The following is a 17,194-nucleotide window of genomic DNA, read 5'->3' as shown; positions in this document are numbered from 1 at the left end:
TACCATATTATTTGTTGTTGAAATGGTGAGAATGTTTAAGATCTACTTTCTTAGTAACTTCCAAGCTTACAATGTAGTGGACTTTCCAGGTGGCTTAGTGGTAAAGAATCCAGTTGCCAAAGACCCAGGTGATGTGGGTTCTATTCCTGGACCAGGAAGATCCCCTGAAGGAAATGGCAACCCATCCCAGTATTCTTGGCTAGAGAACCCCATGGACAGAGGAGCCTGGTGGGCTACAGTCCATGGGGTCACAAAGAGTTGGACACAACTGAGTATGAGCACACACAATGTAGTACTCTTAACTCTAGGCTCCACACTGTAGGTTAGAGCCCCAGAATTGATTTTATAACTAGAAGTTTGTGCCCTTTGACCAACATCTTCTCATTTCCCCCACCTCCCAGCTCCTGGCAACCACAATCTACTCTCTGTTTCTATGACTTTAGCGTTTTTTAGATTCTACCATGTAAGTGAGGTCATATGGTATTTATCTTTCGCTGACTTGTTTCACTTAGCGTAATGTCCTCAAGGTATGTCTGTGTGCTGTGCTCTGCTGTGCTTAGCCGCTCGGGTGTGTCTGACTCTTTGCGACTCCATGGACTTTAGCTAGTTAGGCTCCTCTGTCCATGAGTATTCTCCAGGCAAGGATACTGGAGTGGGTTGCCATGCCCTCCTCCAGGAGATCTTCCCAACCCAGGGATTGAACTCAGGTCTCCCTGGGTTCATTGCAGATAGATTTTTTACCATCTGAGCCACCAGGGAAGCCCAAGAATACTGGACTGGGTAGCCTATCCCTTCTCCAGGGGATCTTCCCAACCCAGGAATTAAACCAGAGTCTCCTGCATTGCAGGTGGATTCTTTACCAGCTGAGCTACTAGGAAAGCCCCCAAGGTACGTTGATATTGTTTCAAATGGCAGGATTTCCTCCTTTTCTATGGCTGGATATTCCCCATGTATTTGTCTACAGTTTTAAGCCAACACACACATACACACACGGACACACTCACACACACATCACATTTTCTTTATCCATTCATCTATTGATGGATATTAGATTGTTCCCATGTCTCGGCCATTGTGAATAATGCCACAATGAACATGAGAGCTATCTTTACCAGATAGTGATTTCATTGTCTTGAATATATACTTGGAAGTGGGACTGCTGAATGATAACAGTAGTTCCGTTTTTATTTTTTGAGGAAACTCTGCATTGCTTTCCATAGTGACTGTACAAATTTATATTCTTACCAATAGTGCACAAGGGTTCCTCTTTCTCCACATCCTCAATAACATTATCTATCTCTTATCTTTTTGGTGACAGCCATTTTAACAGGTATGAGGAGACATATGATGGTTCTGATTTGCATTTCTCTGTTGCTTAGTGATGTTGAATACCCTTACACATACTTGTTGGCTATTTGTATGTCTTCTTTTATTATAGAAATATAGGAAAAATAGAATCTTTCCATTCTGGTCCTTTGCCTATTTAAAAATCGGATTATTTGGATTTTTTGCTACTGAGTTGTATTGAGTTGTATGACTTCCTTATATATTTTTGATAATTACCAATTATCAGATAGATGGTTTTTCAAATATTTTCTCTCATTCTCTAGGCTGACCTTTAATTCTGTTGATTGTTTCTTTTGCTATTCAGAAAACTTTTTAGTTTGATGTAGTCCTGCTTGTTGCTTTCTGCTTTTGTTGCTTGCACTTGGGATGTCATAGCCAAAAATAATCATTGCCAAGACCAATGCTGAGGAGCTTTTTCCATATGTTTTCTTCTACGAGTTTTATAGTTTCAAGTCTTACATTTAAATTCATTAATCCACTTTGAGTTAGTTTTTGTGAGTGTTATAGTCCAGGAGTCCAATTTCATTCTTTTGAATGTGAACATCCAGTTTTTGAAGAGTATTTTTCCCCGCTGGATATCCTTGACTCCCTTATCAAATATTACTTGACTATGTATGCATAGGTTTATGGGCTCTTGCTTCTGTTCTATTGGTTTTCATGTTGTTTTTATGTCAGTACCACACTGTTTTGTTTACTATAGTTTCATAGTATAGTTTGAAGTCAGGAAGCATAATGCATCCAGCTTCATTATTTTGGAGGATTGCTTTGTCTATTCAGGGTCTTTGAGGGTTCCATATGAGTTTTAGGATTATTTCTTCCATTTTTGTGAAAAATGGAATTCTTGTAGGGATTTGTATTGAATCTGAGGATGGCTTTGTGTAGCATGGTAATTTTAACAATATTAACTCTTTGTATCCATGAACACAGGATATCTTTCCATTTATTTGTGTATTCTTCAATTTTTCATCAATGTGTTATTTTCAGTCTGCAGATCTTTTAACTTTCTTGGCTAAATTTATTCCTAAATATCTATTATTATGCAATTGTAAATGAAATTTTTTCCTTCATGTCTTCTTCAGATAGTTCACTGTTAGTGTATAGACATGCAATTGATTTTTGTATGTTGATTTTGTGTTTTGCTAGTTTACTGAATTTGTTTATTTGTTTTCACAGCTTTTTGATGCAGTCTTTGGGTTTTCTATATACAATGTGGGGGTTAAACAGTGTAGAGGTTCAGGGTGCCAACACTTCATATACTCAAAAATCCATGTATAACCTTACAGTTGGCGCTCCATCTTCATGGTTCTGCATCTATGGATTCAACCAATAGTGAAATATGTAGTGCTATAGTACATACTTAGTGAAAGAAATCCATGTGTAAGCAGACCTGCACAATCCAAATCTGTGTTGTTCAAGGGTCAACTGTATAAGATTATGTCATCTGTAAATAAAGACAACTTTATTCTACCTTTCAGGTATGGATGTCTTTTATTTCTTTTTTTAACTTGAGGTAACTTTGATACATAAGCCCTTTTTTCCCCTAATTGCTCTTGCTAGGACTTCCAGTACTGTTTAATAAGCACTCATCTTATTCCTGATCTTAGATAAAAAGCTTTCAACCATTCTCCACTGAGTTTGATATCAGTTGTGGGCTTGCATACATGCCCTTATTGTGTTGAGGTATGTTCCTTTTATACCAACCTTTATGAGACTGTTTATCATGAAATGATGTGGATTGTGTCAAATGCCTTTTATGCATCTAATGAGATGACCATATGATTTTTATCTTTCATTTTATTAATATGGGGTATCACATTTACTGATTTGCATACATTGGACTAGCTTTGCATTCAAAAATAAATCCCACTTGACCATGATGTGTGATCTTTGTAACGTGTTGCTAAATTTGCTAGTATTTTGTTGAGAATTTTTGCATCTAAGTTCATCAGGGATATTGGCCTATAGTTTCCTTTCCTTGTATCTGGCTTTGGTATCAGGATAACATTGGCTGTGTAAAATGAATTTGAGAGTATTTCCTCCTCTTCTATTTTGGGCATTAATTCTTCTTGATATGTTTGACAGAATTCTCTTATGAATTCTGTTAGGTCGATTTGGTCTAAAGTATAGGTCAAGTCCAATGTTTCCTTACTGACTTTCTGTTTGTATGACCTATCTATTGTTAAAAGTGGGGTATTGAAAGCTCCCACAATTATTATATTGTTATCTATTTCTCCCTTCATATATGTTAGCATTTTCTTAATATATTTAGGTTCTCCAATGTTGGGGCATGTATATTTACAATTATTATATCTTCTTTATGAATTGACCCCTTTACCATTATATGATGACTGACCTTTGTCTCTGGCTAAGGTTTTTAGATTGAAGTCTATTTTGTATGATATAAACCTAGGTACATTTGCTACTTTTTGGTTTCCATTTGGAAGGGATATATTTTTTCATCTCTTCACTTGGAGATTTTGTGCGTCCTTAAAGTTGAAATGAGTCTCTTGTAGGCAGCATATTAGCTGGTTTGTTTTTTTTTTTTGTCCTTTTAGTCACTCTATGGTTTTTGATTGACAAATTTAATCCATTTACAGTTACAGTAATTATTCATGTTATTCATGGGTAAAGATTTACTAATATCATATTATTGTTTTCTGGATATTTTAGATTTCCTTTGTTCATTTCTTCCTCTCTTGTCTTCCTTTGTGATTTGATGATTTTCCATAGTGGTATACTTAGTTTCTTTTGCTCTATCTTTTATACATCTACTGCAAGTTTTTTCCTTGTGGTTACCCTAAGGCTTACATAAATATCTTACAAATGTAAATCTATTTTAAGGTGATAACAACTTAACTTTGATTGTATGAAAATACTCTTACCCTTTCACTCTTCCTCTTATGTGCTATGTTTTTGATATCACAATTAAAGTCTTTTTATATCATATATCCATTAATAAATTATTGTAGCCATAGCTATTTTTAATATTTTTGTCCTTTAGCCCTTATGCCAGCATTAAGTGATTAACACAACACCATATTATAGTAATGGGGAATGCTAAATTTGATTATATACTTACCTTTATCAGTATGCTTTATATTTTCATATTTTTAATGTTATTAATTAGCTTCTTTTTATTTTAGCTTGAAGAATTCAGAATTTCTTATAACATAGGTCTAGTGGTAATATATTCCCCCAGCTTTTTTGGCTGGGAAAGTCTTTATCACATCTTCATTTCTGAAGGACATAAAGCGTTCTTTGGGATATATAGTATTCTCGGTTGGCATTTTTTTTTTTCTTTCAGTACATTGACTGTATCATTCCACTCTTTTGGCTTACAGATGTGTGCTGAGAAATCTGTTGATAGCCTTAGGGGGAGCTCCCTTGTAAGTGACAAAATTTTTTTTCTCTTGCTGCTTTTACAATTCTTTTTCTGATTTTTGACAGTTTTATTATTGTGTGTCTTGGAGAAGATCTATTTCAACTGAATTTATCTGGGACCTATGAGCTTCATGAACTTGGATGCCCAAATCGCAGATTTGGGAAGTCTCAGTCATTATTTCTAAAACAAGCTTTCTTCCCCTTTCATTCTCTCTTCTTGGACTTCAGTAATACATAACTCATTTCACTTTATGGTGTCCCGTGAGTCCCATAGGCTTTCCTCATTCCTTTCTTTAAAACAGTGTTTTGGTTGTGTTGAGCCTTTGTTGTGGTGTGCAAGCTGTGGTGCATAGGCTTAACTACCCTGAAGTATGAGGGATCTTAGTTCTCTGACCAGGGATTGAACCCATGTTCCTGGTATTGGAAGGTGGATTCTTAACCACTGGACCCCCGGGGAAGTCCTGAGAGAATCAGTTCCTAGGCAGGTTGATAAGAAGTCTGGGGTCTCTGAGGAGAGGAGGAAGGGGTCGGGGGCTCTTGAAGCAGAGATAGGGGTCTGGAATTCTTGAGGCTTTCCTTTCCTGGTGAAGGGAACTCTTTCTAGCTGCGTTCTCGCCTGGCACTGAGTGGTATGGACCTGATGGATGGGATGATACAGGAAAAATGAAGTTATTGTTCTTTCCTTTTAGTGCAGTTATTCTCATGGTTTTCATTCTGCTGTGTTGCTAAAGCTTTTTAAGTGGACTCCAGAGTTCTCTCTGGAGCTCTGCGAGATAGTGAAGGACAGGAAAGCCTGGCATGCTGTAGTCCATGGAGTTGTAAAGAGTCAGACATAACTGAGTGAATGAACAAGAGTTCTCTCAAAGCTGTTTTATTCATGGATAGCTACCTGACCATTGATCATTTTTGGAGGACAGAATCTGGATCTCCTACCCCACTGTCTTGTTCCTGATCCTTTGCCTTTTATTTCTACACTGTCTTCTATATTTTCTTCCCTTCTTTATAGATTTTTAGAGATCTGCTTGTTCCCTTTTCAAAATATGCTGTTTAATATCTGTGGCAGTTGAAAAAATTGACCCTCATGTTCTTTGATATTCCTCCCTTCTGCCTTGAATATGGGTGATTTGGGGTTGCTCTGACCAGCAGAATAAGTGGACAAGACTGTAAGCCAGTTCCTAGGCCCTGAAGTTAGGAGTGTGACAATCTCTACTTCCTGCCTCTTGAGTAACTTGGTCTCAGAACCCAGTCACCATGCTGTGAGGAAGCCCAGGGGTACATGGAGAGGCCACATGTAGATAAGTTATTGTTAAATGGATACAGACCAGTGAAAGTCCCAGATCATGGCCCATGTCAAATGAGTCATTAGTGGTGTGAGTGAGCAGAGTGCTTGGAACCACCCCCATGACACTGTATGGAGCAGAGATGCACCATTTCCACCAAGCCCTGCCCACACCGCAGAACTGTGAGTAAGTGCTTGGTGTTGTTTTAATGCAACAAGTTTTGGGACCATTTGTTTTCTCAACTTCTCCGTCTCCTCTTTAAGCCCTTGCTTTAGATAGTCTGTATTTCCCTCTTCCTACTTATCATGAAGTGCATGTTCCAAAGTGTCTCTAACTTCAAAATCTATTTTTTTTCTGGTGTGTATGTGTGGTTATTATTTGAAGGCCATTGTTTCTTTTGCTCCATCTTCTAGCAGTCCCATCAAAAGGATCATTTGATGCTTTACACATTCTGGCTCATTTCTGAAGTGGCTTCTCTGGGGCCAGCTTGTCTATGAAGAATGGAGTGAGGAGCTGTGATGGGAGCTCTGCTTCTGTTGCTCAGCCTTTGTGCTGACCCTTCGCTGACTGAGATCTGCTATCCATCACCATCTGCTATACCCACTCAGAGAAAGCACGAGTGGGTGTATGTGGTCGCTTAGGTGTCTTCTCCAGCCACTTTGTGGTATGGCACTCAGGGAAAGTCCACGACTCTCACCCTGCCATTCACTAGTTAGATCATCAGGGTATGTCATCTATTTCTGAGACTGTTGGACATTCCCAGGGTCATGAAGAGCTGAGAATATGTTCTTGACACCCTTTTCTGCTATCTCGTCTCTGTTACATTTTCTAATGGGTCAGGGTAGACTCTACATACACTCTGTGACTGAGTTCATATGAGGATGGGGCTGTTTACTTTTTTCCCTTCTTTTACTTGCTATCAGTTCATTTGAGGGTTCATAAAGAAGCTTTGAAAAATCCTACTAGAGTCAACCTGTCCAATATGTATTTTCCAAAGTAATTTAACAAATGAATTCTATTCTTGTTTTTTTTCCAGATGAATCATCATTAATACCTTGATTCCCTATTTTTCTAAGGAACATAGTTTGGAAGATACTATTCAGAGTAAATCTCAAATTGTGACATATTAGAGTATTTCCATCTTTTTAACAATAGAATCAAAGCTTAAGAAGAACATTTCTTACACAGTCATTTTTCTATAGGGAAACTGCTTCTTGAAATCTTACCAAAATAAAATAAAGAACCATATATTTGCATTTCAGATTTTTACTACCAGCTGCTCTCAATGGTGGGTGAGTTGTTCGTACCTTGTAGTAGTTTTCATCAGCACGAAGTGCTTTGGAAAGTCCAAAATCACTGATCTTGGCATAATGTTGAGTAACCAGCAATACATTCCTTGCAGCCAGATCTCTGTGCACAAAATTGCACTCTTCCAAATATTTCATTCCCATAGACACCTGATGAACCAGCTCTATGATGTTTTTATCCTTGACATGCCTGAAAGCCACACATATGTCATTAATGATAGTGAACAGGAGTCCATTTCAGAGCAACCAACCATGCTTCTCACACAGAGAGAATATGAACCCACTTATTTCCTATTCTTCTAAAGCAAGAGTCACAAGTGGCAGTGACTGGTATTCAGCTGCTAGAATTACATGAAAAGCAGTATAACAGGGTGGTCAGACCTGGCTCATGGAGAATCAGGGTTCAGTTAGAACCCTCATTCCAATATTGAAAAGGTAAGAACACAACCTTGAGTCCCACTGAAGCACAAGCATAGGTACAAATGGGATAAAGTAATCAGTGGCTATTGTTATGATTTATTCCTCATGATTCTCTATCTCAACCATGACTGGAGATGAGCATAGCATGATTACTCCATTGATGGTTGCCATGAATTAACAGCAATGGATATTTTCAAAAATAATTACTTATGGGAATGCAGTAGTTAGCCAGATATGTAAAATATCACTGTTTTCCCATATAAAATGTTTATTTAATTGTTTCCTTTAAAAGAGCACATTCTTTCTGCCTGGTGAGAGGAGAATGCTTTCTAAGATAGTCTAGGGCTGACTTTATCACCAGGCCAGTATGACATGAGCAAAGGAGACCAAATTGTTGAATTAGAGTTTTTCTTTATACATTAAGGGGTAAAGAACACTTGATCCAAAGACTACAGCTTTCAAACCTCCCCACTCAAGGTCCCTGAGGGTGGGCCAACTCTTGGAAGGCACCGGAGGAGACAAGGGTTCTGGAAGAAATCAGGCTATGATGTGCACTGGGCAGGCAGGCCCTGCCCCTCACATATGAGCTGCTGGGGCACCTAAGGATACCTGTTCTGTTGTAAATATTTGTTGAGTGGACCAAGTTCTGCCATCTCCATGACCAGCATCCAGGACTCAGCTTCACATATCCCTATCATGCGCACAATGTAAGGGTTGTCAAGCTGCTGCATGACATTCGCTTCTGCTAATAACTCATCCTTAAGAGCAGGGTCATTGGCCTCATTTTTCAGGATTTTCACAGCCACTGTTTTCACAACTCTGCAAAAGAAATCAAAACACATAAGGAACTTTTCAAAGTGGTTCACGTATGGATAATTATCTTCCATGACACATAATTCCTGTGCTGGAAATGAAGTAATGGAAATACCTGCCACAGAGTGGAAATATGTCTGAAGAAGCCATGTTGTACATGGCTAATTCTTCAATCATGTTCTCTCATTTTATAGACAAGGAGTAATATGTAATTAGTTGAAAATAATCGGAGAGTGCCGAAGAATGCCCCAACCAACCAGAAAGCTGACACACTGTAGAATATTTAAATAACTTTCAAACAAACTTTAAAAACTGACATGCATGGATTCCAGTAGCATCTTGAGATTTATCACATCATTATGTATAATGTATGTAATTACAGCATGCCTTTAATATATGTTACAATGAATTTCTAGATGCAGAATTAAAAAGCATGCACTGTTGAAGCTTATAATTTACAAAACACTTCTAAAAACTGAATTTTGTTCATTTTAAGCATGCTTCAAAAAGTTTGGAAAAAAACTAATTTTTTTCCATTTTTGAATAAAAGCATCATTTAAGTCATGTTTGAACTCTTGAAAATATCCTGACATGGTGGGGGCTTAAAGAAATAAATAGCACTTAAATATGTACAATTTGAAAAACTGCATCTTTTCATGATACAGTTCCCACAAATGCAGGAAGTATAACTCTTTTGTTGAACTTCAAAAGTAGAAAATAAAAACAGATGTATCAAATAAAATACGTTAAATAACATAATAACAGGTAAGTCTGACATACATTCAGAAAAGAACATATAGCTGCAGTGTAGAACTCAAGAGTATTTACACATTGCACACAAGATGTAGTTCCTACACAGATGGAAGTATAGAACATATCCAGTACCCAAGAAGCCTCTGCATCCTCCTCCTGAGATCAAGGAAATATAATATTATGCCATCTCTAGATAGCTTATTGTTTCACCTTTCACATTTCGGTCTACCATCCATCTGGAATTAGTTTCATGTATGGTGTGAGGTAGGGGTCAAAAATAACAAGCACAAACTTCTTGATTCTTCCAATGTTTAAGGAAGAAAGACCATTCACAAAGTTTTCCAGAAACAAAAGGAGGAAGGGAACTTCCCAACTCATTTTATGATGTTACCATCAGCCTGATGCCAAAACCAGACAAAAAAATTACAGGAAAATAATTTACTGATATCTCCCATCAATGTAGATGCAAAAATCCAAAGGGAAATATTAGAAAATTTAATTCAGTGCTTTATGAGAAAGATATAATGAATATATAATTCATGAATAAGATAGGTTTATTCCAGGAATGCAAGGTGGGTTTAACATTTGAAAATCAATCAGTGTAATTCATCCATAAACACAACAAAGGAGAAAAAGACTATCAGCAGAGGAGAAAAACTAAACAAAAAATGTAACACCCACTTACAATTAAAAACAAATCTCTCAGAAAAGTAGAAATAAAAGGAAACTTCCATAATCTGATAAACAGCAGCTATGAACCTACTGGTGAAATATTGAAAGTTTTCCCCCTGAAATCAGGAATGAGGAATGTGACCGCTGGCACTTTTATTTAACATTGAACCACAGTATCTAGTTAGTACAATAAGGCAAGGAAGAAGTGTAAAAGTATAAGAATTGCACAGGATAAAATCAAACTGTTGTTATTTATAAATGATATATTTCTGGGTCAAACAATACACAAATAAACTACTGGAAATAATGAGTGAAAAATAATAGAAGAGTTTAAGAAAAGTTGTTGGACATCAGGCAAACAGACAAAATCATATTCTTGCATTTAAGCAATGCCAAGGAATAGCACGAAAAAATTTTAAAATTATACCACATATATAACCAAAAATATTAAATACCTATGAATGAATCCAGCAAAGAAGCTGTGCACGACCTGTACACAAAAAACTAAATAATTTTGCTCAGAGAAATTAAAGACCCAAGTAAATGGAAAAATGGGTCATGCTTATTGATATGAAGACTCACTACTGTAAAGACATCATTTTGCCCCCAGTTAACCTATGTGGCCTTTCCTCTCCCCACATCTCTAGTTGAAATTATATATCTATAGTCATGTCCCTGTCAATTTGTATATTTAATTAAGCAAGGAATCGAGTATCACAAACAAGTTGAGAAAATTTATACCTTAATACAGGATAATTTATATTCATTTATAAAATAATGGACATATATTAATTTATTTAAAAGTAAGCATAGCAGTCATATATCTATATATATGACTTAATATATCTGTCATATGTCATATATAGATATATATATACACACACAAAGTCAGACATAACTTAGTGACTGAACAACAACATATATATATATATATATATATACACACATGTATAAACACATATGGTGAAAGGGGTATGATTAAAAGCATGTTTCTGTGCATACTCTTGCTTGTATTTTTGACCCTTGAGCCACATAAATTATCTACTCAAGAAAAAAACTGTATACAAATTCCTTAAATTTAAAATAGCATCAAACAACCAAACCCAATTATATTCATATCAGTAACTTCCTAGCTTGAACATAGATTTTCAGAGGATTTGTTTCAAAGGATTTTAGAAACCAATAATTTTACTGAAAATTCCATGACGGATGCCTTCTAAGCACCAAATAAAATACAAAGAGATTTTTAGTACTCTAGCAATTTTAATTGTTATATAATAAATACTAGGGTTTCCAAGGTGGTGCTAATGGTAAAGAACCCTCCTACGAATGCAGGAGACATGAGACATGGGTTCAGTCCTTGGGTTGGGAAGAGCCTCAGGAGAAGGAAATGGCAACCCACTCCAGTATTCTTGCCTGAAGAACCCAATGGACAGGGAAGTCTGGCGGGCTACAGTCCATAGGGTTGCAAAGAGTAGGACCCAACTGGAGCAACTTAACACGCACGTGCACACACATAATACATACATACTGTTCTTGCATCTTAAGTAATACATATGTGTATGCGTGTGCATATAAAGATCTAAAAATTATAGACACTCAGGTTTGTTAACGGTCGCAGTGTTTGAGCGGTAAAATATGATGTTTTTATTTTCTTATATTTTCATTGACTCTATTTCTTAATTTGCTATAAGGGACACACAATACATCTAAACTATTACATACACAGTTAATATATGTAATAGATGCTTTCATTGTAATTGTACCAGAAATGAACAAAAATTGTACAGTCAGTCATAAAGGATTTAGCCATGCTACATGACATTTTGTGTCTGGGATTAAAAGAACATGATACATGTATATGCAGTAGTTTCTAGAATGTAAGCTCACATGAGAATAAGTGCAGGGAAATGATGCAAACTTTTGACTTACTTTTTCATCTGGTAATAGCCCTTCTTCACAGTCCCAAAGTTCCCAGAGCCTAGTTCCTTGTCTTCCAGGGTCAGCAGCTTCCGGTCCAGGTAGACCTCCTTAGGCCGGATCTCCTCGGGGTCTGCATAGGGGCTTTCGTAGACCTCAGTGTCCATGGGCAAGGCTTCTCTCTGAGCTTCTGCAAAGGAGTTAAGAAACTTACAGCCCGTGAACTTGATTCCATGTGAAATTGCCATTGTCCCCTGCTCTTGTCTCCTGGGGTCATGCCTTGCATTTCATGACCTTGGTTATCTTGGGCATTTATAGTACCTGTGAGCACTTCAGACACAGCCTTTCCCAGCTACAGCAGGGTAGGAAAAAGGCCCTCATCTTTGTTGTACTTGACCCCCTGTTCTTGCACTGAAGTACATCAAGAAAGAGTTTTCCTGTCAGCAGCAGAGATGGATGTGCTCAGTTGTGTCCAAATCTTTGGCATCCCATGGATTGTAGCCTGCCAGGCTCCTCTGGAATTTTCCAGGCAAGCATATTGGAGTGGGTTGCCACTCCCTACTCCAGAGGATCCTCCCAACCCAGGGGTTGAGCCTGTATCTTTTGCCTCGCCTGCACTGGCAGGTGGATTCTTTACCATTAGCACCTCCTGGGATGTGGCCCTCCTAGTGGACTGTGGTGCCTTTAAACTGTCTGAAAATCCTGGCCCTCCTTCAGAGAGGCGGGGTCTACGTCACCTCCCCTCCGTGGCTTCTGTAATCATGTCCACCGATAGAGTACATCAGTAGTGATGTTTGTGATATACTCAGGCCAGGTCCTAAAGGCCAAGCCCCTTCTGTCTGGGTTGCTGGGACTCTTGAAGCTTCAGACTCTGTGCAGTTGTTCAACTGCCCTGGCTCCTTCTATGCTGTGAGAATGCCCCAGCCAGCCCAGGTAGAGAGACCAGATGAAGAGTCTCTGAGGCTCCATATCCTGGAGATGAAAGATGCTGGCTGGCCTCCAGTGCCTTGGTTCTAGTCCCACCACGGTCTCCACTCCTGCTGGCCCAGCTCCACCCCCGATCTGCCTGTAAGAGGCCCCATGCCACCACAGCCCAGTTCAGCCTTGCCCAGATTCCTGATCTGCATAACTGTCGCTGATTTAAGCTACTAACTTTGGGGTTGATTTTTTTGTAGCATTAAATAGATCAAGTTTACCAACTAAAACAAAAACCTGGGGCCACCTAGAAAACCTAAGAAGCTGATCCAGAGGCCCCATTTCTGACCAGTCTAATAGAGGCCTTGTGAGTTTGAAGGGGTGCTTCCCCTCCTGCCCTCACAGAATCACTGCAGTTCCCTGAACATGTCTAGAATCCCAAAACTTAGACGTTTCTTCAGTTTTTACCAGCTACCCATTGTTGGACCTCCATCTGAATTTACTCCTGGATACAGACATCTTTCCAAGAACAGATCTTAGAAATGGAAACTTTAAGTAGCGTTAGTTATTACTGGAAAAGGTGAAATATTCTGAAGCAGGGGGTTTGGAGGATATTTTCAATATGGCTCATTTATTGTGAGGGAGGCTGTACAGATCATTTCCTCCAACAGACACCACTACTCGCAGACACATAGCATCTTCCACCTGCCCCCAGACGACAGGATCACTCACTGCTAAGCAGCGCCTGTAACAGCTGCTGACAGCAGGGCGAGCCTGCCCTGCCATTTGCAAGGGACTGTGGGAGGCATCCTTGCGCTGTGAACGCCCAGGGCTAAAGGGGCAGCTCTTACCTCTCTCGTTGGCCCACGGTCCTCGGTCTGGCTCATATGGGTTGAATGTTGTAGAACTATCCACCTGGTTCCCTGAGGATGTGCGGGTCTGAGGCACACAAATGATAACAGCTCATTTTTCTTCATGGATAACACTGTTGAGTTGGCCTGCATACTAATTTTTATTTTCAAATAATCACATCTTAACTTAAGCAGGGAAGACAAAGGAAGGAACCAGGAAAAGAGACAGGAAAACAACAACAGCATGGCTTATCTCATTCTCTGGGCAACTGATGGGATGCTGTGAAGGCTAAATAGAGCTCATGCTTCTATAACAGAAGGGGCCTGCAGGGATCCCAGGGGGTGTTGTGAGAGAATTAACCAGAACTGTTTTGGTGGAATTCCCGCCTACTTACTTGCCCTTTCAAATCCTACTTCCACTTGCTAAAAGATGCTGAGTATTTTCATTATCCCCTTGGATTCATTCTCCTCCGTTAATTTTTTCTAATATTACAGAGAAGTTATTGAAAAAGAAACATTAAGTATCCACCAGCCGCTTCAACCCACTTCCCAACTCTAAAGCATCCATGAATTCCCAGTATCCACATGTATCTTTACAATCTGTGGAGATCTAGCAACATTTGGGTAGATCCCAGAGGATAGTGTTGGTCTGGTCAGTAAGCTAGAGGTACCAAGATGAAGCGGCTGCTAGCATCCCAGGGTCTAGTGCCCCACCTATTAATTGTCACAATCGTCATTATCATCATCTACCAACCCTTTGAGACAGGGAAGCCTGTTTTTGCTAATCTGAAGGCAGGTATTTCTTCCCTGTACCCAGAGCAGGTAACTGATGCAGATAAAAAGCCTTGCTGGCCATTATTAATGGCAACTTTCCTTATTATTTATTTGATTTGCATCAGTTTGCAGCAGGAAATAATGGGGGTAAATCCACTGTTATATTCCTATATCTTTTCCCTTCCAAAAGCCTCCATCTCAGTGGAGATCCACCTTTATCCTCAACTAAAAATAAAGGTGTGTGCTTAGTCACTTACTCATGTCTGGCTCTTTGTGACCCCATGGACTGTAGCCCACCAGGTTCCTCGGTTCATGGGGATTCTCCAGCGAGAATACTGGAATGGGTTGCCATGCCCTCTTCCAGGGGATCTTCCCAACCCAGAGACTGAACCTAGGTCTTCCACATTGCAGGTGGATTATTTACTGTCTGAGCCACCAGGGGAGCCCAAGAATACTGGAGTGGGTAGCCTATCCCTTCTCTGGGGATCTTCCTGACTCAGGAATCGATCCAGGGTCATCCTGCATTACAACTGGATTCTTTACCAGCTGAGCTAACCGGGAAGCCCCCAAACAAAGATATTGCTACTAAATTTGGTTCACAGAAAAACCATGGTTCAAATTATCTTTGTGGCATGAGTTGAGTAGAAAGAAATTTTATATACCCCCCCCCCTTTTTTTTTAGCAGTGCCCAAACACTGGCCATGAAGAAATGAGATACTGCCATATTTTGGAGAAATTTAAAGAAACAGACCGTAAGCTGAATTTTACACAGTCGCTTATCTACTGGCACACACAGAATGTTCACCTGTCTTCCTGACATCCCCAGCTCGGGATCCAAAATACAGTAATGAAGTCACAGTGCATCACTTCTGCGACATGGTCAACTGTGCCTGAAACTGTCTTCTTGCTGCTTACCGAGCTCTATAGAGCCCTGGCTCACCATGGCAAAGGCCATTCTGACAAGCTAAAGGACATCTGCTCTTATGTGTTAATGGAATGCCATTGTATCCATTTTCTGATCAACTTTCTCAGCATTCTTATCAAACTGTTTAATAGAAACAGCTGTGATGTATCAAGAATGAAAATAGAATATAAGTTACAGGGGATATAATCATTGATTTACTGCATCAGAGCTTTGTTGCTAAATTGTTCACGCAACCACTGCTAAATAAAAATGAGTTCAACAAACATAACATGAAGAAATGAGTGAACGGAGATAAACTTCAGACTGGCAGGTGTGAAATGTAAACCCTTTTAGTGTGATTTAAAAATGAATTCTCTCTCAAGTTCTTCTATTAATAGGTGCGGATAATTCCAAATAACAATATACCACTTTAAAAAATTAACATGATTATAAGACTCTTGGATATACAGCTAGTTCACTTTTTATTTATGATCACCCTGTCTCAACGGAACTGTCCTAGGAGAAACTAGGTAATTCCCAAAGCTTGCCATACTCCTGCTCTGCTTAGTCCCCTCCGGTAATCGAACTGCAAGGTTGAAATAGTTTTCAAATTAAAAAATAAATTCTCTTTTAGGTTCACATTGACTGTCATTTCAACTTCTCTGATTTTTGCCCTCGAGGTAGGAAGGTTCTGAACTCAAAAGCTAAACCATGACCCCAGGACCAGCCATCATGGACAAGGAGAAGGCGCCAATACCCCTTCTCTGCACTGGAAGGCCTCCCACTCTTTTCCCACTTAGGGATGTATTCCAGGACTGCAGCCCTTCCACCCTGACGGGATGTTCTCCGGAGCAGAAAGACTTCATGAAGGCTGTTACATTTGAAGCCAGAATGCAATGATCTGCGATATGAATCCTGCCAGGGAGAATTTAAAAACAGAGGTGGGGATGTAAAAAGTACTGAAAAAGACACTAGGGCATGAGGAGTAGGAATCAGTGGTGATGGCCACAGTTTGCCTACGGCCCTGGACAGACTGATGCATACTTTGATTGGCTGTGTGGTGTCCATCCCTTGTCTGTCTTGTCTATGGATAAGACAATGGGTGTGGGTCTCCTCTTGAGAAGGTTGAGCCCCATCTTTTAAGCCGAGGTGGTTCAAGGGCTTCATTTCAACATTGCCCAATTAGACCACCAGCCTTTGCAGCCTAAACCTAGTTTCCTTCAATAACCACATCAGCTCCCTGCCTGGACCCCTTGGCCCTCCCTGCCCTGACTGCGACAAAAAATGGAAATACACTCCACAGAGAATGCACTCTGGAAGAAATGGGAGGTTTTTCTACTGTGTCTGTTAAAAAGGCCGTATTGACTTGATTTGAAGATGAAGCTACAAATGCAAGTTTCATCTTTCCCAAAGCACTTGGTGATTCTACCATTCAGTAGAACAACAACAAAACCCTATGGAGTCAAATGCTTGATTGAAAAGAAGATTTGAGGACTTTGTAAACAATGAACTCTAAGGCAAAATGATAAACTAGGAAAGTATTGTTAATATTTAGAATTGAAATGCCTTTTAATTTAATGAAAAATGTATTGCTGATCCATTATATCATCTGTAGTTATTATTTCTGCTCTTGTATCTTATCATTTATTCTGCCCTAATCAATAACATCTCCTTTTCTGCATAGAGAACAAGGTATCAATGAAATGTTGACTGTTGCTTTCCCCCTACTTTTGCTGACATTGGAAACCAAAGTCAAACCTTCAGGACACCACTAGATGTCACTAGCTACCTTAGCTTTCCACCTTTCAAAGAGCAATTTGCGAGTTTTAAGTTTTGTAAATTTAAGTAAAAACAGAT

General features: G+C 39.1%; 1 protein-coding gene across 6 annotated transcripts in view; it reads right to left on the bottom strand.

The window, feature by feature from the left end:
- Window positions 1-17,194, bottom strand: part of SYK (spleen associated tyrosine kinase) — a 107,689-nt gene that overhangs the window by 10,862 nt on the left and 79,633 nt on the right. For all 6 annotated transcript variants that reach the window (XM_069575593.1, XM_069575596.1, XM_069575594.1 and 3 more), the window contains 4 exons: window positions 13,660-13,747; window positions 11,906-12,083; window positions 8,345-8,554; window positions 7,316-7,505 (listed from right to left, as the gene is read on the bottom strand). In XM_069575593.1, coding sequence (XP_069431694.1) covers window positions 7,316-7,505; window positions 8,345-8,554; window positions 11,906-12,083; window positions 13,660-13,747 — 666 coding nt within the window. The remainder of the gene's footprint in view (window positions 1-7,315; window positions 7,506-8,344; window positions 8,555-11,905; window positions 12,084-13,659; window positions 13,748-17,194) is intronic.

This window comes from Ovis canadensis, chromosome 2, assembly GCF_042477335.2.
Source record: "Ovis canadensis isolate MfBH-ARS-UI-01 breed Bighorn chromosome 2, ARS-UI_OviCan_v2, whole genome shotgun sequence".
In the NCBI taxonomy this organism is placed as follows: Eukaryota; Metazoa; Chordata; class Mammalia; order Artiodactyla; family Bovidae; genus Ovis; species Ovis canadensis.
The sequence above is the reverse complement of the archived record's forward strand: the minus strand, read 5'-3'. Positions and strand labels throughout refer to the sequence as shown.